The 26,288-nt window shown below is 36.8% G+C and overlaps 3 protein-coding genes across 10 annotated transcripts in view; 1 reads left to right on the top strand and 2 right to left on the bottom strand.

The window, feature by feature from the left end:
• Positions 1-62: 62 nt before the first annotated feature.
• tmeff1a (transmembrane protein with EGF-like and two follistatin-like domains 1a) lies at positions 63-6,149 on the bottom strand. Its single transcript, XM_042718786.1, has 9 exons — positions 5,640-6,149; positions 3,574-3,683; positions 3,334-3,463; positions 3,001-3,027; positions 2,377-2,470; positions 2,006-2,154; positions 1,784-1,901; positions 1,514-1,672; positions 63-1,408 (listed from the first exon to the last, which is right to left on the bottom strand). Exons 1-9 carry the CDS (start codon positions 5,788-5,790, stop codon positions 1,324-1,326), a joined length of 1,023 nt encoding a protein of 340 aa, XP_042574720.1. The 5' UTR covers positions 5,791-6,149; the 3' UTR covers positions 63-1,323.
• Positions 6,150-7,426: 1,277 nt separating this feature from the next.
• slc39a6 (solute carrier family 39 member 6) lies at positions 7,427-17,744 on the top strand. Its single transcript, XM_042718777.1, is given in 12 exon segments — positions 7,427-7,502; positions 7,505-7,545; positions 8,812-9,492; positions 9,666-9,810; positions 9,904-9,996; positions 11,365-11,534; positions 12,258-12,434; positions 12,612-12,699; positions 12,782-13,123; positions 13,731-13,811; positions 13,977-14,167; positions 17,190-17,744. Coding segments are annotated over 12 exon segments (2,223 nt in total). The 5' UTR covers positions 7,427-7,441; the 3' UTR covers positions 17,343-17,744.
• Positions 17,621-26,288, bottom strand: part of LOC109073141 (cytochrome P450 7B1) — a 14,011-nt gene continuing 5,343 nt past the window's right edge. For 3 of the 8 annotated variants that reach the window (XM_042718764.1, XM_042718769.1, XM_042718770.1), the window contains 6 exons: positions 25,955-26,048; positions 23,224-23,360; positions 21,782-22,384; positions 20,163-20,369; positions 19,862-20,040; positions 17,621-19,163 (listed from right to left, as the gene is read on the bottom strand). In XM_042718764.1, the coding sequence (XP_042574698.1) occupies positions 18,846-19,163; positions 19,862-20,040; positions 20,163-20,369; positions 21,782-22,384; positions 23,224-23,360; positions 25,955-26,048 (1,538 nt within the window). In that variant the 3' untranslated portion in view covers positions 17,621-18,845. Of the gene's footprint in view, positions 19,164-19,861; positions 20,041-20,162; positions 20,973-21,781; positions 22,385-23,222; positions 23,361-25,954; positions 26,049-26,143; positions 26,279-26,288 lie in introns of those variants that run through there. The other 5 variants (XM_042718768.1, XM_042718771.1, XM_042718765.1 and 2 more) reach the window with 5 other exon arrangements.

Here is a 26,288-nt window from a genome sequence, read left to right as displayed (position 1 = left end):
AAATACACTAGTATGCTAGAAATATAAACACTGAGATAAAGAAAAACACAAAAACAATGAAGTTTTCCTTTAAAATCAATTTATAAATGTTTGCTGACTTTACAGATTTGACATGCAAAATTATACAGACCTCATAATAGCAAGTCACTTGATTTACAAACTGACTTTATAAGACTGATAAATGCACAGAATTTCACAGTCACACATAATGAAAACCTGCTTTACAGTGATTCGTTGGAAGAGGTTTTGTTTTACCTGGTTTTGGATTGTGCTGCTATAAAACTCCTTTTTGCTCTGTTTCCAAAATTAAAAGATTGTAATGTTTTTCTCAACTTTTTTTCACCTTATTTTTTTTACATGGAAGTAAGCTATTTTCTGTGAATGTGCAAGACTTTCAATATTAGCCACTGTGTAAAAAACTAGAAGAATAACAAAGTGCAGTACATTTATGTAACAAACCAGTGCATTTATGATTAAGATAATACATTTAAAAAATAAAATAACAAATACTGGTTTGTAATATCAAGCTGGATAATGGATTTAAAAAAAAAACTGGAGTTGTCTGACACTGGAAACCTTGCACATTCAAGTTAAATATGGCCACACCCACTCTTACATTAAAAATAAGGTGGATAGAAGGCAAAATATATCTAGAAAACAATGAATTATAGTAAGAATGGGCTTTACAAACATTCTCTGATTTTCTTTAACCTCTGACCCTCAGCTATTGTATATTGTGTATGTGGTTGACAGGACATTGCTATGGCTTTCTGTGTTTTTTTTTTTTTTTTTTTTTTTTTGCAAGTTTCTATGTGGTTGTAATGGTGTTCTGGGCGGTTGCTTACTGGCCAAAGTTAAAAAAGTCCACCACAAAGTGTTGATATAATTCTGGTCCCTATATATGGCTCTGGGCCCTCAGTCAGTGTAAATCTATGGGATTTTTAGGCCCGTTATATTGTCCTCCAGTCATAAATCTTATCGTTTATGAAATTTATAGCAAACAATCTCCTCAAAAATATACATACAAACACACTAGTATCATGCTAGGATGTTTTGCGCGGCAAGAAACACTTACATTTTGTTCAAAAACTGTAATAATCTACTAATGTAAACATTTCACCATGTGGATTTACTGCATTTGGACTAGTAAGAAAGTGAGGGAGAGAGATGACAAAAGGCAAAATTGAGAAGGGGAGAGAAAAGTGGAAAGAGATTTTAAAATAAAAAAGATCATGGTGACAGGGTGAAATAAGGCCATTGAAATACTAACATCAAAAGATAGTTGTGCAGTTGTTTGTGTGTTTGTATTAAAGTAATCAGCAGTTATTCAATCATGCGTCCTCCATCTTTGGGAAAGTGTCCCAGGTTCTGTTTCTGAAGCCGACCTCGTGGCTTTTTTGGATGAATCCTAAAAGCAACAGTTTTGAGGACTGGTGAGTGTGTGACATGTTTGCTTATTTTTATATTAGCATTTATTTGGTGCATGCTTGTGTGAATGTGAGGTGATTTTTACCTTGTCATGCATATTATGATCGCAATGATGATGCTGATCTGTACAGCAGCGATGATCACAGCAATCAGGACGTATTGAAGCTTCTGTCCACTGGGCACCACGTACAATTCACTGAAGTCTCTTCGCTCACACTGCACACCGGAGAACCCCAGATCACACCTAAACAACAAGACCAAAATGCATTAACCCCATATGCCTATAACCCCTCACTTGTACATCCAATTTTCTATTTACTACAATACATGACTTGTGCATGTTTGTGGGTCATACTTGCACGTTGCCAGGCCATTTTTAATCTCACAGGTTCCATGCAGACAAAAGCTGCTGTTGATTTCAGCACAGGGCATTGCTCCGCCCACACTGACTCCGCCCACTATATCCACCGAATCTATAGGATGAATCAAACACGTTTTGTCATTTTGATTACAGTAAATATTGTCTCTATATGCGTTTACTGATGTGTGATTTGTTTGTGTACATGTGTGTGTTTACCTGGACATTGTCCAAGGTATTTGACATCAATCTGAGATTGTTTCAAGCAGGATGCTTCTCTGATCTGACATGGATTACTGTAAGACTGTCCATCTGATCCACACACTGGATTCATATTGTATCCACTGCAGTCTATATTGCACACACACCTGCACAAAAAATTCATGTTACTTGCATGTTTGTCTCTATAGTAGGATTTCATAAATGGGAAATCACAATGGGAATTTATTGAAATATGAATATTAAAAATGGGGTACTTTCCTGTGAACATGTAATTTCAAATAAATATTTGACATCAAGGGATTTGGCTGACAAAATGTTTAGGCACTTGTGCTCTGTAGTATACAAACACAAATCATATGTTGACTAACCAAATGCCTTCAGAGTCTTCATCACACTCTGCTCCGAATTTGCAGCTAGAACACTTGGAGAATCTACTGGGCTCCAGTCCTGAACTCTCCAGATCTACACACACAAACATTCACACGTGGCTTACATTTTCTGTTTGGGTTCTGTTTGTGACGTACATCCATGTGAAACAATTTTTCGAAAAAACAAAACATAAAAACAAACAAGTAGGGTGAGACTTGGTTCTATAAATCAGTTGTTGATTTGCTGAAGGTAGTTCTGCACCTTAAAGTCAGTTGTAAAAAAGGGGGCAGGGTTTAAGCAGATGATTGGAGAAGTCTGGCATACATGACAAAAAGAAATCTGTCATTTCACCAGAAGACTGAAATAGGACACTGAGGTCAAAAAGTTTATAAAAGGAAACATATGCACGGATTAATCAATCCCAATAAGATTAATAACATGCACTGAGAAAATAGATATGGTGAATTTTCAAGCAAACTTTAATATCATTTGGCAATTAATGTAGATAATTTCTGTCTCTGAACCATTTACTGCTTAAAACTTTAGATGTTGACTCTGATAGCAAATAATAATAATAATAATACAATGAATAAATAATAATAATAATAATGATGATGACATACCTGTATCTCCTGATGCTGACTCAGCATCTGAGAAAAGGGATAAACATAAACATCATGTAAAATGCCATGTCTGTTTATTGGTTTTAAAATTCTGGATTACACAAGACTGCAATTATTCAATAAAAAAAATATGAGTTTGTGTGTGGGTTCAGCACTGTTTCTTACACTTACAACCCAAACTTCTCAGTTGCTATAAGGCTTGTATGTAGGCAGATTTTCAAAGTAAAGCATCAGTGTAGAGCCAAAAATGTGTGTATATTGTTAAGTGAAAAGCAATGATTTTGTGTGGAACTGCTATTTTTGTAAAGCGTTTGATGTAGTATTTTTGCTAACCGGCGTGACAGTGTCCTTCTGTAATTACAGTGATTGCGGTCTGCTGTTCACAGGCAGCTTGTCTTAGGAAACATTCACTATGGTATGTGTTACCATCAGACCCACATACTGGAGCAAAGCTCTGTGGACACTGAAAGAAACAAACAGTGAATCCTGAAAGCTGTATGAGACTATGTCACTGTTGTAATCAAGACAATAACTGAGAGCTTAGCATCATCCATTGCAGCAGAACAAACAAACCTGATACAGACAAAGACACTCCAGGTGTGATCCGTTGTACCTGCATATTCCTCCAAAAGAACAACTAAATTCATCACACTCATGAAGGTCACTTTTCTTCTCAGACAGACCTAAAACAAAACACACACAGCAATTAAAGTCATCATGTGCATGTGTGTTCAGTGGGGAAAATATTTATTTGATCCCCTGTTGATTTTGTAAGTTTGCCTACAAGGGTAGGCAATGTTACCAATGTTTTGCTTGGTGACTGTGGTCTCAACTGCCTTAAGGTCATTAACAAGCTCCTCCTGTGTAGTTCGGGGCTGATCCCTCACCTTTCTCATGATCATCCTGACTTTACCCCCATGAGGCAAGATCTTGCACAGAGCTCAGGACCGAGGCTGATTGCTGGTTGTTTTGTATTTCTTCCATTTCCGAATAATCGCACCAACAGTAGTCTCCTTCTCACCAAGCTTCTTGTTGATGGTCTTGTAGCCCATTCAAGCCTTGTGCAGACCTATAATCTTGTCTCTGACATACTTTGACAGCTCTTTGGTCTTGCCCATGGTGGTGGGAGAGGTTGGAATGGAAGATACAGATTGTGTGGACAGGTGTCTTATACACCTAACACGCTGACATTAGGAGTAACTTCTTAAAGTGACAGGACTAACCTGTGTTCCACATGGGCACATAACCAATCTGTGGGAGCCAGAATTCTTGCTGGTTGGTAGAGGATCAAATACTTATTTCACTCACTGAAATGCAAATGAATCTCTAACCTTTATATAATGTGTTTTTTTTTTCTTGGATTTTATTTTGGTAGATATTCTGTGTCTATCCGTTTATATAAACCTAACATAAAAATTACAGACCCTTCATTTCTTTGTAAGTGGGCAAACTTACAAAATCAGTAGGGGATCAAATAAATATTTTTCCCACTGTATGTGTTTGTTCAAGCAGAGACAGTACAACCTGAAAACCTACATTACAGATACTTATCAGATCAGGACAACAAAGGGAAAGCTTTATCAAAGGATTGATCTCTTTTGATAAGTGTAAACATGCCAAAAGTGTATGAGGGTCAGTATATGACCATGACGTCTGAATGTCAACACAAAGAAATGTCTATATATCACACATTTTAAACCAGCCTACAATAGATTGAAGGTCTTAGTGTCTCAAACTGATCAGGCTGGTTTGTTGGCTGATTGTAGGGGGCTTTGGGAACCAATTTAATCTAAACAATTTAACCTTTAAACTGTTTTTTCAGTTTTCCAGCAGAGGATTTTCGTAAATTGTCAAATTTAAAAACCTCCATGTACCTGAATGTTAATTTTTTAGAAAGTATGGACAGCACCCAACAAATAGGCCTATTTGTTTAATAATAAAATAATTAATCATCATTACCCTTGTAATAAATAGTTAAGTTAAAAATCTTACTGAAAAAAAAGCACCAAAAATTTCTGGCTTAAAATGTAGCTTTTTATTTTTTTTCATTCTTTTTTTTTTTTAAAGGATATTAAGGGTATTTTTCATTGTTATTTTGTTTCTGACATTTGTTTACTATTATCATCACTTCAAAAAATGTTCACCAATAAAAAATCTTTAAAAACATCCCAAATAAGAACATTTTTTAACAAAAATTGTAACAAATAAATTGTATTTAATTTTTATATATTTTCCTCTGTATTCCTACATTTGTTTTGTTCCCTAATGCTGTATTTTAGGTAGGTCTACTTGAAATTTTAATTTAGCAAGTTATGATAATAATAATACAAAAACTCCATGCATTTCCAACAAGGACGTTTTCTGACTCCAAATGATGTAGGTTACTAAATTTTACTGTTTTAGCATATCTTTTTTTTTCAGCAGGAGATTTTCATAAACTGTAAAATCTTAAAACCTCTTTACATAAAGAGACTACATTTTTAAAAATAAATTTACTTGTAAAAATGCCGGTGCACGTTTATGGTTTGGATTAGGTAAAGGGATTAGCCTATATATAGCCTATTTATATTAATCTTTATTTATAAACAGTCCGCCCCACTAGTAAATAAAGACGCGTGTGTATTTCTGTGTTAGCGCACCTTCACATCCATTGTCATCTTCAGACAAACAGTCGCTATCCGTGTCGGACGTCAGGGCCCCGGGCATCTGCACGAGGACCAGCAGACCGAACATCGCGAGACAGCATCCAGCACCTGCAGCGCACGAGCCACCGGACATAATGCGGCTCATTGCGAGGATTCCGCGCGACTGGTACACCAAATGACGCGGAATTGTTCATTCACATGAAAGCTGATGCTGCACTTGCTATGGCTCATTTCTTCTTGTCATCGGTCCAGCTGATAGAAGGGCCAGTGACCCGATACCTTCAGACGCATCACACCAGCTCACGCGCTCCAATTATCCTATATAGTGTCGCTCGCGCAGAGGCTGTCTCAGTTTCCTTCACTATACCTTTTATCTGCGCTAAGATACAAGCAGACGGACACAAAAAACAGAGGGAAGGAGGGAAAAGGGAGAGAGATAGCTATAAGGTTCCACATCAACAACACGAGATGGACTATGGTCACGTGAAACCTTCATAGAGCAACTAACTATAGCCTAGTGCAAACGAAAAGTCAATGTTTTCCTGGATATTTTTTTTTCCTGCTAATTTATTTGCTCTGGCTTTGTAACAGTATAAATAAATTATACTTAATATGTAATTACAATAATTATAATATATATATAGGCCTATATATAAATCATTAAATTTGAATTCAATTTTAAAATACCGTATGGTTTTATAATATCATACAATACTTTTTTTTTATAACACTAGTGAAAGTATGGTAGGTTAACTGCCTTTATATTTTAGGAAGGGGGTCCTAGACGTCACACACAAAAGAGAAGATCATATTTGGGATGGATGTTATCGGTGTAATGGCCAAAGAGACTAAAACCACAACAGAGCTCGTTATTTCTGAAATGTTGGAACTTTTTGATGCCAAATACCAAATATGATGATTTCCTTGTGAAAATCCCATTTCTAAACCATAAAGGCTGGTAGGCCCATTAATTATGTAAAAAGATACATTCATAATGTGATAGTATATACAACTGCATTTAGATTAAATTATTTTATTGCCTATTGATTCTGTGCAAAACCAAATAAGCAATATATTATCTAGAAAACATTGATTTTATTAAGAGGGTGACTTTTCTCTAACCACTATTATTGTACTGTTAAATGAATAAACATTGAAAGAAATACAAATTTAATTCGAAATGTACTCAAAATAAATATTTAAGACAGTTACACATAACTGCTCCTAAAAATTCATATTAAAAACATTAATAATTTTATATGTTTAAATATCTCTCGAAAACCCTGACAGAGCACATGCTGTGTTTCTTTTTTTCTTTTAATTCTAAAAATGCAAAAGGTATTCTTTTGGGGTTAGACTATAAGTCTTCGTAAATAACTAAATAAACACGTGTGTAAACAGGAGTGTATTTGTGTGTGAGATTTGTTGCTGGGTGTGTGTGTGTGTGTTCAGTGATCACAGTCAGCCACACCATGCATGTATACACTTTACCTGCATCTGGTCTGGATGTACACAGACGAGCTACTGTTATTGTATTGATGATCGGTTATATGGTTATAGGTCATCCTGAACACGTGGGCCTAGAACCATTCACTTGATTTAACTTTCTGTTATCAACAAGCGAATCCCTCAGTAACAAATATTTAAAATGTTAATGCTGTTTTGTGTGAATGTTTGACTAAAGATGAATCAGAACCAGAACACTGCGCGGTCATGTGACTATATATGAACCAATGACATCAGCTTCCGACACTTATCTAAAATCATCAGACGCTCGCTCAGTTTCCGGTTTTGTGATGACGTTTCTTTGCACACGGTCGTGTCGAGGTGCTCGTGGTGTTGTGTGCACAATCAGTTATAACGCGCTTACTTTCGAGCGTGGAGCGCGCGTGGACTCCCGGTAAGCAGTTTTGGTGTATGATCCGTCCGTTACGCGTGTAAACATACAGTTAATGCGGGAGAAATTCGGTGTGCAGAAAGGTACCAACTAGGCCACGTGACGCCTGTTGTTCCTTCACATCAGTTCTGTTGCATCTGATTAATTTGCAAGCAAAGATTTCATAGATCTCAGAGTATAAACGAAATTGGCCCTGCAATCCAGTACGAAACGTCATTAACGGTAAAAACAACGTAGCGTTGTCTTGTCTCAGTCAGTGCGTGTAAACAGCTGTAAGTGATGCGCGGAATGTCAGAAACACCAGTGACTGAAGACGTGCATTAGAACAAAATTCACCTGATTCTGACAGATGCTACTTTCACACAGTCTTTCAAATCACAATAATAGAATGTCAGGTGAACACTTTTCAGAAGCACGTGAATTCGGTTTTTATGCCGTATTTTACGAATACGGTGTCCCAATACTTTTTTCTTTACAATATTAGTAACAAATTCCATACCTTTCTGTAGACCTTTTTGATTTCATTTTGTAGCTAGTTTTAAATGTATAAGCATTCCATCTGTTCCTTCTGTACAGTATCTAACAGTAAAACTAATTGGGTCATATGTACAAATAATTGCGTGGATTATTCGTATTTATACGCAGAGAAGTTCTCATTAAATATTAACAACAATATTTCACAACATGTGCATAAGCTAGTGAATTTGTTCGTTCTGCATAAAGTTTGTAATTTGCATAAAACAGCCCAAACTATATCCATATATGGGACTTCCTCACAACCTTTCCTACAGCATTCCTTCCCTTCCTTTACATATATAAACAAGGCCCATGTATGAATGTACGATGAAATATCTCTATATAAAATTGAATCCTAATATGCTAATAAAGCCACTCAGAGTATGCGATTTTTGTCTATGTGTGATTAGTCGTTACTATATTTTATCATTAATTTTGAATACATTTAGCTAAAAGCTATGAATGAAACATGATTTGTTTGTGTACACACAGTTCGTGAATGTGACTCACTCACTATTTTGACAATCTACTGTGTTTATACTAACTAACTCTAGTTCAGAAACTATTATTAATTAACTATATAGTTTTTTTTAAATAAATAAAAGGAATGTTTTCATTTTTACACAAATTGTACTGAACAAATGGAGACATTGAAAACTAGATTTTTTAAGTTTTTTTCTGTTTCAAAATTGCAGTGTTGACATTGTGCTATTTCAGCATTGTTATAATAATGGTAATATTTTTATGTTTTAGGATACCAGTATGATCGGCAGGTGGCCACGCCTCTTTTCAGTGATGTCACTGACATTGCTGGGGGCGTGTTCAGTGGGGGCAGGTACAGACTGCAAGTCTATGGCCATTGAGACTGATGTTCAGGTGGCAGAACAGGCACAGCAGCGCCACCTACAGGCTTTGTTTGACAAGTATGGGCATAACGGGAGTATCTCCTTAGAAGGCCTGTTCAACCTGCTAAAGAGGGTGGGGCTAGACCGAATCCGAAAAGTGACAGTCCATCACCATGGCAACGGACATAATCACACACACGTGCATGATCACACGCACGCTCATGTGGACAAACTCACCACACACTCACATCCCTCCACCAGCAAGAAGGGGGGTATTGACCGTAACGTGGAGAAGAGTGACCCCATCCCAAAAGTGCAGCCTGATCCCGCCTCTGTGAAGAAAAGCCAGTCGGATGCTCATCACAATCTCTACATGAAGATGAATCAGGACTTGACCACAACTTTGACTACACCATCTTACGTCACAAAATCTCGGCGGACCAATCGTAGCGCTGACTATGATTTAACACAGGACCACGCCTCCTTTAACTCCACCCAGTCCAATAACCACACCCACCAGACTGAGGACACACCCACCCATGCGCAAGATGATCATGATCAGCATGGACTTGACCATTCGAGTCTAGCGGTACACAAATTTATTTATTATGTATTGTAATATTTATTTTTTTATATGTATTTATTATTTATTTTAATTTATTTTTAATTTTTCTATAACAAAGTTGTTCTCTAAGATTTTCCATAGACCCTTGCAAATCCCTGACACACTCCACTCAGACACATTTTGAATGACTCTTTCAGTGTCAAAATGCCTCCACAATCCTGCAGTCACATGGCATGACAAAGGAAATGGTTCTCTCTGTCAAGGACTTCAGTTACCTGTGTCCTGCCCTTCTCATGCAGATTGATTCCAATTCTTGCCTCTTGCATGATGATGACCATTCAGGTGAGCTTTTGAGGATGGAATTTACATAAAGCTGTGTTTTTGTGACACAATACTTGATCAGCAGAATCTGTATAACAGTTTACTTTTTTCCAGATCATTCCCATCATCACAACCACCACCACCACCATCATCATCTACATAATCACACCAATGGCAGAAGCCCAAGGAATGCTTCAATTATCATTGGTAAGTATGTGTTACTTAATAGTGCTCCTGTAGTTCAAGTGGTAGAGCATTGCGTTACCAAGCGCAAGGTTGGGGGTTCGATTCCCCGGGAACACGTGATAAGTAAAAATTGATAGCTTGAATGCACTGTAAGTCGCTTTGGATAAAAGCGTCTGCTAAATGCATAAATTTAATTTAATTTAAATTTAATACCTTTTGAGACTAAGTTGAGTATTCATTTATATTTATGTTAATTAAAATCTATTTATGCAAAGGACATTTTGTATTAAGTTCAGCCAGAGAAAATCATAACTCTGTGGGAGTCCTATTGGTTTAGTTATTATACATAAATAAACGGTCTGGCAGTGTGTTCAGAAGCGGTGCGTCTGCAGCATTCCGCACCGAGTTAATTTTTTGCTGCGCTGCACGCACTGAATTAAAGTAACAGCACATTGTTTGCAGTAAATATGAACATGCATTGACACAAAAATGTAGTAATTACACCATAAATGCATATAATTTAAGTCTACTGTTTTTCAAAGTTCTTAAAGTTTTTATGAATAAAGATTGTGTAATAAAGATTTAAATGCAAAAGAAAAGGCTGACTGTTTCTGTCAATGGTAAGTTTTAATTTAGAATGTTTGTGATAACGTAAGAAAAGTAGTTTAAATGTTTTGCTTTAGCAACTTAATATATAAATCTAAAAGTAAATGCAAAAGATTGTATTACTGTACTGTGTAAAGAAAGAATCACAATGTTAAAAAAAGCATTTTAAGTAACAATGTTTGGATTTAAAATCAAAATAATGGATAAATGTTGTGTTTGTGGTAAACAGCCATGGATCAGGAGACTCCTGTGTGAAAGCACAGTCCGTGCTGCTTCTGTACCACACATGGACTACATACACACTGCAAACAGAGTATGTGTGAACCTCACATACAGCTCTCAAAATCAAGGTGGCGCTGTTTAAGCTATTGTGCAACAATTACATGATTGTAAAAACAAAAATACAGTGCATGATAAAACATTTAGGTGAGATAAATATATATTTTTGAAAAAATGGCACCCTCCACCCCTCAAATGAAAAAAAAAATCCTCTCAAAAGAGTCACATAAGAGAGGAATTAATTTTCAAAAATGAATTTTAAATTTTATGTCTAAAAATCTTGATTGGATCATCATTATACATAATTCTACATGATAAAAAGAAGGCTTTAAAAAGATCGGTATTGGTGATCGGATCTGCAGATACTGCTTTCTGTGATCGGCCTCAAAAATCCTGTACAATGAAATATCCAATATCCACTGATACCACAAAAATAACAAATATGTGGTACTATTGTGAAAAATGCAGCCTTTCTAAAAAAAATTGTGTGTGTTTGTGTTACAGCATGGGTAGGAGGGTTTCTCTCCATCACTTTGATCAGTTTGCTGGCATTAGTTGGTGTGGTTTTGATCCCACTCATGAACAGAGTTTGCTTCAACTTCCTGCTGAGCTTCCTGGTGGCACTTGCAGTGGGAACTCTGAGTGGAGACGCTCTCCTCCACCTCATACCACATGTAAGACACAAACTTATTTTCAAATGTAGTATTTAGTTGTTTTTTTGGTCTGTTTTTATTAATATGACTGAATCATGGGAAGTCACCTGTGATTGCATATTTACATACTACCATTCAAGCAATTGGGGTCAGTAAGTAAATGTTGTTGTTTTTTTTTTTTTTTTTTTTTTTTTTTTTTTTTTAAGTCTTAAGACTTTTTAAAAGTCTGCTCATTTGATAAAAAAAATACAGTAAAAGTAATATTATTACAGTTAAAAACATCTGTTTCCTAATTGAAAACTGTTTCTGTTTTCTATTGGATTTTAAAATGTATTTTATTCCTGTGATGCAAAACTGAATTTTCAGCTTCATTACTCCAGTCTTCAGTGTCACATGATTTTAGAAATCACCCTTTGAAATCATTCCAGTATGCTGATTTGATACTCAACAAAACATTTCTTATTATTACCAATGCTGAAAACAGCTGGGCTGCTTAATTTTTTAAAAAAAATTTTTGGAAACTGTGATACATGTCTTTCCTCTAACTTTTGATCAGTTTAATGCAAGCTTGGTGAATAAAAGGGTTGATTACGTAAAAAAAAAAAAAAAAAAAAAATCTTACTGACCCCAAACTTTTAAATAGAATGGTAGTGTGTATTATAGACATGTTTTCTCTATTTTACAAAATAAAAAGTCAAAGGCATGTTATTTAAAATGTCCTGACCTTTGATTGGCATCTCTCAGTCTCAGGGTCATCACCAGCATGGCCACTCTGAGCATCATCACCATGGTGAAGAGGTGGAAGAAGATTCCCTTCGGCCGGTGTGGACAGGGCTCACAGCGCTGAGTGGAGTCTACATCATGTTCCTCATCGAACACTTCCTGACCCTCGGCAAAATGTACAAGGACAAAAAACAGAAGGTCAGAAAAGCAAGTCTAAGATCTACTGTTTCATGTTATAGTCTTATAATTCACATTCTTCTTTTAGCCATTTCTTAAGTCATAGTATTAATTTCCTAAATGTTATAATGACATGGATGTTGCATAGAGGTGTTCCTTGAATTTCCGTCATTTAAAATATTATTATTATGCTTGTAGGTGCAAAAGAGGGTTGATTTTGTCACAGAAGTTTTGGAATCTGAGAAACTGCCATCATTAGAAGACAATGACGTCAAGACGATTGAGGGTAACAACTTTTGATGCTTGTTGATGTTTATGTTGTCAAAATGAAACTGTCATACATGACTTTGATATTTCTGTCACATCAGCTGCTGAAGCAAATGGTGGAAGTGCATGTGGGCGGGGTGTTGCGGAGGAAGAGCAGGTGATGTTGGGGGCAGAGCTCTACAATGATGTTGACTGTGAAAACAAATGCCACTCCCACTTCCATGACACTGTTGGGCAATCAGATGAGCAACATCATCATCACCATGACTATCACCACATACTGCATCACCACCACTCCCAGAACCACCACCCGCACACACACACGCACCGACACACACACTCCTACTCACTCCAGCACTTCCAGGAGGCCGGCGTGGCCACGCTTGCCTGGATGGTCATCATGGGAGACGGGCTTCACAACTTCAGTGACGGACTTGCCATAGGTACGTTTTACACACACATAGAACAAATGAAACAAAATAATAGTTTATGCATAGTTTCGAATAAACAGCCCTGGAATAAACTTATTAGTGCACCTTTGAACTGCCTGTTTTTTTTTTTATATATTCACAAATCACACAAAGGCTTTCACAATTCGCTTATGTCTAGAGAGAAAGATTTTTATTTTAATTTTACTTTTTATTTTGTAACTTTCACTTTTAAAAATATAATATACTTTCAAAAAATATAATTCTTCATTGTATTTCTTTATATATAATATTTAATATATAATAACAGTATATAATATAAAATAGTATATAATAATAGTTTTATTTTAACATCTACTTTTTTTTGTATTTTGAAATGTATATAAATAAAAATATAAAATTCTTAATTTGTTCTCAAAGGATTTGGCAATTGTATGTAGTTTGTATTAAGCACTGTTTTTTATATTATATGCATGAATATGCATGTGTAAATATACTGTGCATATATTAAAATTGATGTGTACTTTTTACATTGAATAAGATTATTTAAAAAAAAATGCTTTTCAAGACATACTCTGCATTGGAACAACATTTACAGATTATGTGCAATTTTGTATTTCAGGGGCAGCTTTCACTGAAGGTTTGTCCAGTGGTCTTAGTACCTCAGTCGCTGTGTTCTGCCATGAGCTTCCTCATGAGCTTGGTAAGACATTGTCTGTCGTCACGGTGACAGTTTTGTTTGTATTTAGAAATGTATCAGTGTATGGAATTGGCAAAGGAATTGGAAGTCAGGTTGTTGTCCATCACATTGCTGTGAAATGTTTTTTTATTTTCACTCACCTGCCTTATCCTCGTCTTTTATACGCAGGTGATTTTGCAGTCTTGCTGAAGGCAGGTATGTCAGTGAGACAGGCCATCCTGTACAATCTGCTTTCAGCCCTGATGGGATATTTTGGCATGATCACAGGCATTCTGATTGGTCATTATGCTGAAAATGTTGCCACATGGATCTTTGCTCTCACGGCTGGGTTGTTCATGTATGTCGCTCTTGTGGACATGGTGAGTAGCACAGAAACAGAGAAATGCTGTGATTTGAGGAGGGCCCAACTATTAAAAACATTCTGTTAATTGAAATACAGCTGGAAAAAAATGAATCTTTAAAGGGGATGTTCAGTGGATTTTTTTCTAGGCTTGATTGTGTTTATGGGGTGCAGTCTAACGTATTAATGCTACGTTGTTTAAAAAATGCATTATTTTTCACATAATTTTACCTTTATCCCACACTGCTCTGTCCCTTCTTTGAAAAACGGGCTGATGATTCTTTTTTTTATGAAGCCCCTCCCACAGAAATAGGCGGTGGGCTCTGATTGGTTAGCTAGCCCAGTGTGTTGTGACTCTAGCGCATCTAAACATCCCGCCCCTCACCTTATTGGCATGTGCTCCCGTTGTATTGTAAACAACAGCGTCGTTAATATCACTTATCAGTTTGAGCCCAATTGAGAAGCAGAGGATATTATTGAAGAGGATCTTGCAGAACCTGTGCAAGCACGGCTTTTAATGGTAGGCCTATGTTTTTTGTTTGTTGCTGTCTCATACTTTTAGATACGCTTTTATTTGTAAATGGTACTGCTTATGTTGGCTTTTAATATACGGTTTTATCCTGATTAAAGCTTTAATACAGTACAGCAACTGCACGCGCTTCCATATTTAACGCTTCTCATAGCTATGTGAAAATAAGTGTATAATTCTAACAGTTCATTGTTGGAGCTGAGCTGAATGAGAGAGAGAGATGCAGAGCAGGGAGACGTGTGGAACAGTATTAAAGGGATACTCCACCCCAAAATGAAAATTGTGTCATTAATCACTTACCCCCATGTCGTTCCAAACCTGTAAAAGCTTAGTTCGTCTTTGGAACACAATTTAAGATATTTTGGATGAAAACCGGGAGGCCTGTGATTGTCCCATAGACTGCCAAGGATATAACATTGTCAAGGTCCGTAAAAGGTATGAAAGTCATCGTCAGAATAGTCCATCTGCCATCAGACATGCAATCTGGGTTATATGAAGCGACGGGAACACTTTTTGTAAGAGAAGAAAACAAAATAACGTCTTTATTCAACAATTCCTTTGTCAACAGTCTCTTCTGTGTCTCTTCATATCACTGTATGCTCTTCTGTATCAGCAGTGCCACAAGGATGCGCGGTTTCTACGTGTATTTAGCTTTGATTTGAAAGAAAACAGCGCATCCTTGTGGCGTGGATGATACAGAAGAGCATATGCAGCATACAGTGATATGGAGAGACACAGAGGTTGACAAAGGAATTGATGAATAAAGTCGTTATTTGAAACTTGTGAATCCATTAGAATCATTAGAAGACAGAATCCCGATTCATACACTGAACAAAATTATAAATGCAGCACTTTTGTTTTTGCCCCCATTTTTCATGAGCTGAACTTAAAGATCTATGACTTTTTCTATGTACACAAAAGGCCTATTTCTCTCAAATATTGTTCACAAATCTGTCTAAATCTGTGTTAGTGAGCACTTCTCCTTTGCCGAGATAATCCATCCACCGCACAGGTGTGGCATATCAAGATGCTGATTAGACAGCATGATTATTGCACAGGTGTGCCTTAGGCTGGCCACAATAAAAGGCCACTCTAAAATGTGCAGTTTTATCACACAGCACAATGCCACAATATTGCAAGTTTTGAGGGAGCGTGCAATTAGCATGCTGACTGCAGGAATGTCCCCCAGAGCTGTTGCCCGTGAATTGAATGTTCATTTCTCTACGATAAGCTGTCTCCAAAGGCGTTTCAGAGAATTTGGCAGTACATCCAACCGGCCTCACAACCAAAGACCACGTGTAACCACACCAGCCCAGGACCTCCACATCCAGCATCTTCACCTCCAAGATCGTCTGAGACCAGCCACCCGGACAGCTGCTGCAACAGTCGGTTTGCATAACCAAAGAATTTCTGCACAAACTGTCAGAAACCATCTCAGGGAAGCTCATCTGAATGCTCGTCGTCCTCATCAGGGTCTCGACCTGACTGCAGTTCGTCATCGTAACCAACTTTAGTGGGCAAATGCTCACATTCGATGGCGTCTGGCACTTTAGAAAGGTGTTCACTGTACAGGGCAGATGGCAGACAGAGTATGGCATCGTGTGGGTGAGCGGTTTGCTGATGTCAACATTGTGGATCGAGTGGCCCATGGTGGCTGTGGGGTTATGGTATGGGCAGGCGTATGTTATGGACAACGAACACAGGTGCATTTTATTGATGGCATTTTGAATGCACAGAGATACCATGATGAGATCCATTCATCCACGACCATCACCTCATGTTGCAGCATATAGGCCTTTTGTGTACATAGAAAAAGTCTTAGATCTTTAAGTTCAGCTCATGAAAAATGGGGGCAAAAACAAAAGTGTTGCGTTTATAATTTTGTTCAGTATATGAACAGATTTTTAGTTGCACCTCTAGTTTTCTCTTCCTCTTCTCTAAAGCAGCACAGCATGGCCTCGCCCCCTTCGCTGCCTTTTTCCGGAGGGCAGGGTTTATCTGGGTTTGTGATGTCACAAACCTGGGAAGTAACTCATTGTAGTCCCTATGAGCGGTTTTTGTAGGCATTAAACTGCCAAAATTTTAAAAGACGATATCTCTGTTTGCACTGAACTTTCATCTTCGTAACTTTGCAGATATTCTTTGTGCTCAAACAGCAACATTACACACTAACTAACCTTAAAAAAGTGAAATCGCAATGAACCACCCCTTTAAATAATAGCTGAAATCAAACAGAATTAACAGTGCATAATTACTGTCTAAAAAAATAAATAAAAATTTGCAAATTCAAATGAAAACATAGAACACCTTTTCAAAATATTCATAAAAACTGAAGTATATAAATAATTGCAAAAGAACACTGTTCTTTTTTTATTTTCTATATAAATATAGTTTCTAATTCTGTATTTTTAAGGAAAAAAAACTTTTTTTTTTTTTTTTTTTTTGTGGTCATTCGTGTTTACCTCGTTGAAACTGTGATCTCTAAAATGGACCTTTTTTGTTTGTTTTGTAGGTACCGGAGATGTTGCACAATGATGCAAGTGAAGCAGGCTTCAGTCACTATGGCTTCTTCCTCCTGCAGAATGCTGGGATACTCCTGGGCTTCGGCATCATGCTTATCATTGCTGTTTTTGAGCAGAAGATACAACTTGACATTGGCTTCTGAACTGAGGACCATAAAATAACAAGTTCAAATGTTAACAATAACATCACTTTTAAAAACATCACTCCACCAAATATTCTGCTAACGTTGCTCTTTGACCCTGAATTTTGCTTACCTGGTGTCCACCTGTTGGAATGTCTGAGATCTGATTTAATCTGTGAAAAGGTGGCAGCAGCTTAATATGCACAAATAATTGTCATCTTATTTGTGGGGTGTGGGAGTAAAAATATTTGTGTTGACTCTTACCATTTTTAGTATAAAAAAAAGAAACTTGAGCCTCATTAAGAATGTAGAGGTGTTTTATTTTTGTTAGTGTTTTACAGTAGCTATCGAAGTGAGTTACATTTGTTCATTTTGCACATGCTGTCTCTCCAACATTCCAGTAAAATATTGAGTGACCCATGATGCCTTTGTCTGATTTCTGTGTCCAAACTGTATTCGAACTTGCCAACGAGTGTATCAGCAGAGTATATACTGTAATAGTATTGGATAAATGGATATTCTTGGTAAGATATGCTAAAGATTGTACTTTACAATGTTATTAAATGGTTAGGTGTTTTTAAAGATGAAATTTCATAGGATATCACAGCAAAGATCACTTAAATTGAATTGAGTATGCATAATTAAGTTTTCGACTGATATTGACTGATAAAATATGAAATACTGACCAGTAGTGATATAAAAAAAGTTTTGGGGTCAGTAAGATTTTTTTTTTTTTAATTAATACTTTAAGCAAGCATGCATTAAATTGTTCAAAAGTGACTTACATTGTTACAAAAGATTTAAACTTCAAGTAATTTTTTAGAGCTTTCTGTTCATCAAAGAATCCTGAGATCACAGTTGATCCCAGTTTACATACAAATTTTAAAATAGAAATCACTTATTTTAAATTGTAATGATTTTTCACAATATTAGTTTTTACTATATTTTTAATCACATAAATGTAGCCTTGGTGAGCCTAGACACTTCAAAAATATCTAAAAATCTTACTGATCCCAAACGTTTGAAAAGCAATTTCTTTATTCAATATATTTTTTGACATTATGAATAATCCTGACCAAATTCAAACAAAACAGCAGAAACATTTACCTTTTAATATTCAATGCTGGAATCAAGAAATGATTAGTCTAGATGAGCTGCAGGTTGCAGTGCATGAAATCCCGTGACTGGCATGTCCAGCCTTTGCCACTTTTATGATTTTGTAATTATTTACTCCCAGTGATAGGATAAAATTGATGTATGAGAGGTAAGATGTTTGAAAAGCTGTCCTTTTGTCACAGTAGCAAATACATAGAAAGCTGTTCACTGTAATGCATCAACCCTGATTCAAACTGCAGTGCATACTGTATGTTCAGTTCATTCAAAGATGAGATTTTTCCATGGCAGTTTTATTTATGTATACTGCAGCTTGCATTATTTACAAAATCTTTGCATGCACCCTGTGAAAAAATGAAAGGAAAACACCCAAGTACTGAACAGACAACAGTCTCTCTCTATTCATGTAGTTCATTCCTCCCTCTTCATATTGTCCCCTGGTTTTCTGGTTCTGTATCTGAAAGTGATTTGATTAGCGGGTGGCATGATGCCCAGACCAGCACGGCTGTTGTCTAGCATCGCCTCCTGTTGGTTCCCCAGCAACTGCATTTCACACATGAGCAAAGCCACACACACAAACTGCTTCAGCTCATTCACCGCAAAAAAACGCCCTGGACACTGTGTGGCTCCAGAGCCGAAAGGCATGCGATAGTACCGGACCTTCTGACCACATTTATAAAAATCTGTTTTTTCTTTCCCATCCTCCACAAAACGGTCAAATTGGAAGCGCTACAAGAAAACACACAAAAGACATTTCAATAAGTATGTTTTCTAACAATAAAGAAGTATGTTTAAAATGAGGTCTGCTAGGTGGATCTAGAGCAGTGATTCTCAACTTTTTGACTTAAAGTCTCCTATTGTCCGTAACAGTATTCAAAGCCTGTGACTCCTAGTTCTTAAAGATTTATTGGATGAGTAATAAATTGTAATTTATTCCTGTGATGGTAAAGCGAATTTTCTGCAGTCATTACTCCAGTCTTCTGTGTTACGTGATCTTTCAGAAATCATACCAATATGAAGATTTAGTGCTCAGTTATTATTGCTATTCAATTATTATTAATAATTCTTATCATCAATGATGAAAACTGTTTTTGTTGCTTAATATTTTTGTGGAAATCCTCATACATTTTTTCAGCACTCTTTTATGAATAAAAAAAATTCAAAAGAACAGCATTTATTCAAAATACAAACATGTTGTACCATTCTTTTCAAGTCTTTACTTTCGATCAGTTTAGTAATAAGTATTAATAATTTATTTTTTTGAAATCTTACTCTCCGTAAACTTTTGAATGGTAATGTACTGCAGTTTCCACAATAATGTGAAGCAACAAAAACTGTCTTCAGCACTGATAATAATTACTGAGACTTGAAGTAAGCGGCGCTCTGGTTGAGAATCACTGATCTAGGCAGCTGCAGATGCATGTTACCTGAGGCTGATCGTATATTTCAGGGTCAAGGTGTGTGGTTTGTGGGTAAAGAGCAACAATGTCATCTTTTCGTAGGTTGACTGAATGCTGGGCATCCAGACGCAAGCAGAAATCTTCCTGAACCACACGGATGTTCATTGATACAGAGGAGAGACGTAAACTCTCATTTATTGAACTCTCTGTAGAGAGAAAAAGACAGTCTGAATCATTGAAAACTGGCATAATAACTTCAAATCGATACCACTGCATAGACAACAATTGATATGTTTGATGGGTTACTAAGTAAATGTGTGTGTGGTACCCAGGTAAACCATCTGTTCTAGCTGCTGTCGTGTAATTGTGATGTCTTCTTCAAAGACCAACTGCATGTTCTTCTCTCCAACCACATTGACAATCTCTGCTCTCACTGCTTCAAGGGCTTCCGGGCAGGAAATTAGGTGGTAAAGACACCAGAAGGCTGCTGGGATAGTGTTTCCCACTGATGCCCACAGCATGGCAAAATGATGTGCTGTGGGCAGAGACAGACAGAAAGAAAGCTAAGTGTATGAGGTGTAAACCACTGGGCATTGGTCCAGACCAATACAGCACAGTCACGATGAGTGTTCACAATGTGTAATACTGTTTTTGTTCAAGCACATCCTGCTTCCAGCATTTCATCAGAAAGAAACTGATGGCAAAAAGACCCTTTAACAAAAGTAAATTTACAAGCCAGAAATCAACAGTCATCTTGGCAACACCCCAGGGCAGGAATTTAATGTGGGCAACAGGCATGCATGTACAAGTCTTTTATACTTGAATGGGGAAGCACTGAAATCTCCAAAGCGGTCTGTCAAGATTATGATTAATTAAAACGAGTCAAATCAGCAATAATGTCTGGCAATAAATGCTGTCCTGGCACCTACATGAAATAAAATACATTTTTATTATGCAAGTATAAAAAAAAAAAAATCACTAAAACTGAAACTAGAGTGTGCTTAAGTGTGTGTGTGTGTGTGTGTGTGGGGCACAGCTGCGCTTTGGGTGTCCGAGACTGAATCCCGCCTCGTGGACCTTTCCCGTTCCCACCCCCCATCTCTCTCTCCCAATCACTTCCTATCATATCTCTAATGTCCTGTCAAGGAAAAAACAAACAAACAAACAAACAAACAAACAAAAAAAAAAGATATTTCCACAATTAGGAACATGCAGACAGAATCATGAAATCAGGTCATAAAAATTTACTGTATAACGCGTATAATTTTACTATTACTACTAATAAAATTTGCATTAAAAATAAAAAATTATAAATTCAATTAATTAGAGATGTTTTTGATTACTAAAATTTATTGAAACTATTAAAATGGAATCCAGAAAATTACTAGAAAACACAGAATTTAGTAAAAAAACAAAATAAAAATAAAACATTTCATATGGCCTTCATAAGGTTCAACTTTTAATAAACTGATGATAAATTGTGGAAGCTTCATGATTTTCAATTTAGGCATGCTTTTTTATTAATAAAATTTTATTTAACCATTAAAACAGAGTCTAGAAAAATTACAACTGAAAAAAACTGAATTTGGCAAAAAGTAAAATGGATTTCATAGTGCCCTAATTATTGTCAATCTTAAGCGCAAAACAGACAGCGCAACTAGTAAAGTCCAATTCCTTGACCAATTACTCTTATGACTGTGAGACTTAACACTGTGTAGTTTTGCGAGAATTGTGGTACATTTACTTAATATTTAAATAATCTCTTTTGGTGCACAAAATCTGAAGACCAGAGTTCCTCATGTCATGTTGGAAAAATGATTATACTTCTGTAGATAGGACATTTACCATCAGGAACACACTTCACAGTCATCTGTGGGCCCCGCAAGAAGGATTTTTGATTTTCTGGATGAGTGTGTATGTTTGTGTGTGTGCATGTGGGAGAGTCACCTGCTTTATCTCTGTCCTGAAGCGTGTCATACTCCTGGAACAGGGCCATTCGTGTCTGTATGAACTCGCATGGAGCCCTCCATTCTGCCATTCTTTGAGGATAGAAAAATCTTGTCAGCTTCTCACGAATTTCTTTGGTTTTCCCCAGCAAGGCGATGGGAACACGGGCCATTAGTAAAGGGAAAATGGCATCGAACTTCTCAAAGTCCACTCGCAGCTGATCCAGACGCAGATTTGATTTATGTCCATATAGTGTGTTAAATGTGGTCTGAAACATTACGCATTTACAGAACTCATATAGTTCCGCCTCTTGCCAATCGCCATCAGACCCGGATTCTTCACTGGGCAGAAAACGGCGTCGCATGACCTGCTGTAAGTTTCCCATCATGCTGAATGTGAGCGGGTCGAGGGCAGGCCCCTGCAGCAGAGTGTAACTCCGCTGGATGCGGTCACTCATTCCAGGGAAAAGGCTACTCCGGACCGGTTTGTAACCGAATGTCCTGGATGCTGCGCTGTCTGAAAACGTGTGGAAATCCAGCTGTTTCCCATGTTTGATCACAGACGGGTACTGGAGGGGGTTCATTATGAATGTTATGTACCTTCCTAAAGAAACATACAATAATAAATAGATGTATGTCATGACATAATGCATAATGTCCAGCAGTTTGACAAGCTACTTCAGATAATGTTTTTTTATTTTCAGGTAAATTTTTTGCATGATTTTAGTGGCATTTGCTAACATCACTATTATTCATACTCAGAACTAACTCTAAGGATTCCACAACTTGTAACTTGCTCTTGGTGTTACAGACTTACAAAATAAAATAAAAACACACAAACAAAACAAATAAAAAATAAAAACTCCAAGGAGGAACAAATATAGGTACTGTACCATAATATCAGACTTGCTGAGTCAGAGTGGACTCTTGATTTTGTTTGGTAAACCACCTAGAAACTACCCCCAAAAAAGTACAAAATAATAATAATACAAATCACCTCAAATGTATTGAAAAATGACATGGAATACTGCAGGATTAATGAAATTAAATACAAATAAAGTAATTAAAAAGGAGAAAATAAAGTAAAACGGTGATGAATTAAAGTATCTAAAATATACACTTTCCCTTTTACGTTTATAACTGTAACCTTAAATCTTGATGCTGAAAAAAGGGCCATGCATGTTATCTATAAGCTATTTAAAAACTGCTATTCTCACAACCTCTTTCAGCACCATATCTTTTTAATTTCCATAACTATGTCAGCATGTATTGCATAACATTGTGTCTAAAAGGAAGAGCAAAAGGAAACCAGTGAGAACAAAACTCAGCTAAAAATGACAAAATGTTCATTTCGTGAGAAGTCAGGAGACGTTCTCGTTTTTAAAAAAATGATTGTGTATAAATAATGCCAAGTAAACATGCGTGTGTGTTTGTAAGATGTACCTGCTATAAGTACAGTAAAAACATCTCCATGCTCCTGCTGCAGTTGTGTAAGGAACTGCTGAGAGTTCTTTCTGAATTCTAAAGCTTTTCCCAGGAATGGAATCCAGCCTTTAATCAGCGGGGGCTCACCGTCCTTCCTGCAGCATGCACACACAATGTAAAGGTTTTTTTTTTTAACATGCTTGTTTCAACAATGTCTGAGAGGCCCTGCCATTCTGTCATTTTAAAATACTCTCTCAGACAAACACAAAAACTCAAACAAACCCCAGCCACGTAGTTCACCTACTTTCCTAATAATGTTCTCTGTGGTAAAGCAATGATATAATTGTGCTAAACAAAATGCTTCATTGTTTCAGTTTGTTTTAAGTGCAAGCTTTATTTCAAATGACAAAGCCAGGACTCAGTTACTGAGAATACTGTGTAATGAGATACTGCTGATGTATATCTCCCATCTCCTACTTTTCCAGGCTGACCAAAAAAAGAATGGCGTGGCCCTTTGGGAATTAGTTCTCCAAACATTCTTTTAAGACCGCAACTCCCTAACTGAACAAGACAAGAAAACACACTGCAGCTATAGTGGGGTAAAAAGCCAGAAACTATACACAAATTAAACACAGATGTTCATTTTCAAGTTAACTTGACACTTGTGTGGTAATAGGCTACATGGAGTGTGCTTCAGTTATGTTGTAACGCACATCCTTGTTTGTTTCAACATGCAAACAAGCGGTTTTGAATCTGTGGGATCTTTGCGGCTTTGCTTCAAAATAATGCCCGATTCGTGAATGAGTCGTTCTTTCGGTCGAATCTTTTCAATGAATCATTTAAACCGGTTCACAATGCATGTACTAATGGTCTCTAGTGCGATCTACTTCAGATATACGATGCTTTTGGGAAACGCAGCTCTGAACGATTGGTTAGAATTATATTATAAAATATAATGTATAATTTAAAAAAATAATTATTTATAAACCAAATCATGGCTGCAGCAAATGGTACAGGAACCAATGAAATTATAAGCATCTTTATAAATTACGTGTAATAAAAAATTATACCTCTACATTTCTTCAGTTAAACAAGGAAAAAACTGAAGTTATTGCATTTGGAAACAAAGATGAAGTTTTCAAGGTGAATGCATACCTTGACTCAAGGGGACAAACAACTAAAAATCAAGTCAGGAATCTTGGTGTGATTCTGGAGACAGACCTTAGTTTCAGTAGTCATGTCAAAGCAGTAACTAAATCAGCATACTATCATCTAAAAATAATATGCAAGAATTAGATGTTTTGTTTCCAGTCAAGACTTTATCACCAGCAGGGTGGACTACTGTAATGGTCTCCTCACCGGCCTTCCCAAAAAGACCATTAGACAGCTGCAGCTCATCCAGAACGCTGCTGCCAGGATTCTGACTAGAACCAGAAAATCTGAGCATATCACACCAGTCCTCAGGTCCTTACACTGGCTTCCAGTTACATTTAGGATTGATTTTAAAGTACTTTTACTCGTTTATAAATCACTCAATGACCTAGGACCAAAAATATATTGCAGATATGTTCACTGAATATAAACCTAACAGACCACTCAGATCATTAGGATCGAGTCAGTTAGAAATACCAAGGGTTCACACAAAACAAGGGGAGTCCGCCTTTAGTTACTATGCCGCCCGCAGTTGGAATCAGCTTCCAGAAGAGATCAGATGTGCTAAAACATTAGTCACATTTAAATCTAGACTCAAAACTCATCTGTTTAGCTGTGCATTTGTTGAATGAGCACTGTGCGATGTCCGAATTGATTGCACTGTATTTTACATATTCACTGTATTCTATGTGAAATCATTTCTATTTTTAACTGTTTTAAATTCATTTTAAATAAGTCAATTTTTAAATCATTTCCAATGTTTTAAAATTGCTTGATTAATTTACCTAAAATTACTTAAATAACTTTGAAATAACATTTCGACATGATTATTTTACCTTCTTTTATGTAAAGCACTTTGAATTACCATTGTGTACGAAATGTGTTATGTCTCTCTTTGTTAACACACCTGATTCAGATAATCATGAACTCTGTTCCTACTGACATGGTCCCTACACACAGTGTTCATTGCTCCCTACTCCCTGAGCAGGGGAAATCTGTTTTAGTTTACTTCACTTCGGAACATTCATTCACGAATTCCTGTGATGTCCACTTCGCAGGGCACTTACGTTCGAATAGAACAAACGTCTGACGCGACAAGAGAGACATACAAAATGTGCAGAGCAGGGGGTCGCGAGGACTGGAATTGAGACATAGCGATGACGCAATCTAGTCACTGAATCGGTTCATATTGTTCGAAAGAAAGGATTATTGTGGGATTACCCGCACTGAAAGCCTTATATTGAAGGGTTCAATTCCAAACAGAGTAAACAAGCTCCCAGCCCTGCTGTGAATTATTCATGTCGTCTTAACAGACACTTCATTGCCAACGTGGCTTAAATTTACTTCAAGTGGTGAATGACGATTATAAGATTTAGTTTTATCTGTTTGGACATTCACACTAATCATGAATCTGTTGATGCATCATGTTTCTGCAAATATTTGCACAAAAAGCGTCTTCCTATTGATAAATACATGCTCCACATAGACACATGATCCCAATTAAACCTTAATTTAAACAACGTATTCATCCGAATTAAAATTAGGGGGGAAAATCATCTACATGACTACATTCCCAACAAAATATCAGAAAACTCACCTTCTGCGTCCGCAGAAAGCGCAGAACAGCAGCACGGAGATAAAGCCCAGAAAGATCGTCAATAAACACTCCAACATTATCAAAGAGCCTCTGGCTGAGAAAACAGGAAAACAGGCTTTAAGAATCACTTCACGCGATTAGTCCAGGGTTTGCGACTGTTACTTTAAAAGTGAAAGTGCTTGTAATCACCGCACAAATTAAACATCAGAGTCCAATAGGAGATATGACAAGAAACGAGGAGATAATACGCGAACAACGCGAGTGTCCAATATTTTCAGAAAGTCACGCCCAGTGTAGGTCGCTCAATGAAAGTTAAATATTGCTCAACAGCTAC

The sequence above is a fragment of the Cyprinus carpio genome, chromosome B2, assembly GCF_018340385.1.
Source record: "Cyprinus carpio isolate SPL01 chromosome B2, ASM1834038v1, whole genome shotgun sequence".
Classification (NCBI taxonomy): Eukaryota; Metazoa; Chordata; class Actinopteri; order Cypriniformes; family Cyprinidae; genus Cyprinus; species Cyprinus carpio.
This window is presented reverse-complemented; position numbering and strand designations above follow the sequence as displayed.

Bases quoted from the DNA above. Each gene is read 5' to 3' on its own strand.
- tmeff1a (XM_042718786.1), bottom strand. From the start codon at position 5,790: ATGAGCCGCATTATGTCCGGTGGCTCGTGCGCTGCAGGTGCTGGATGC. The intron at 2,155-2,376 runs GTTAGTCAACAT...TTTTTTGTGCAG, and splicing joins GAAGACTCTGAAGGCATTTG to GTGTGTGTGCAATATAGACT. The intron at 1,409-1,513 runs GTAAAAATCACC...TGTTGCTTTTAG, and splicing joins ATCATAATATGCATGACAAG to GATTCATCCAAAAAAGCCAC.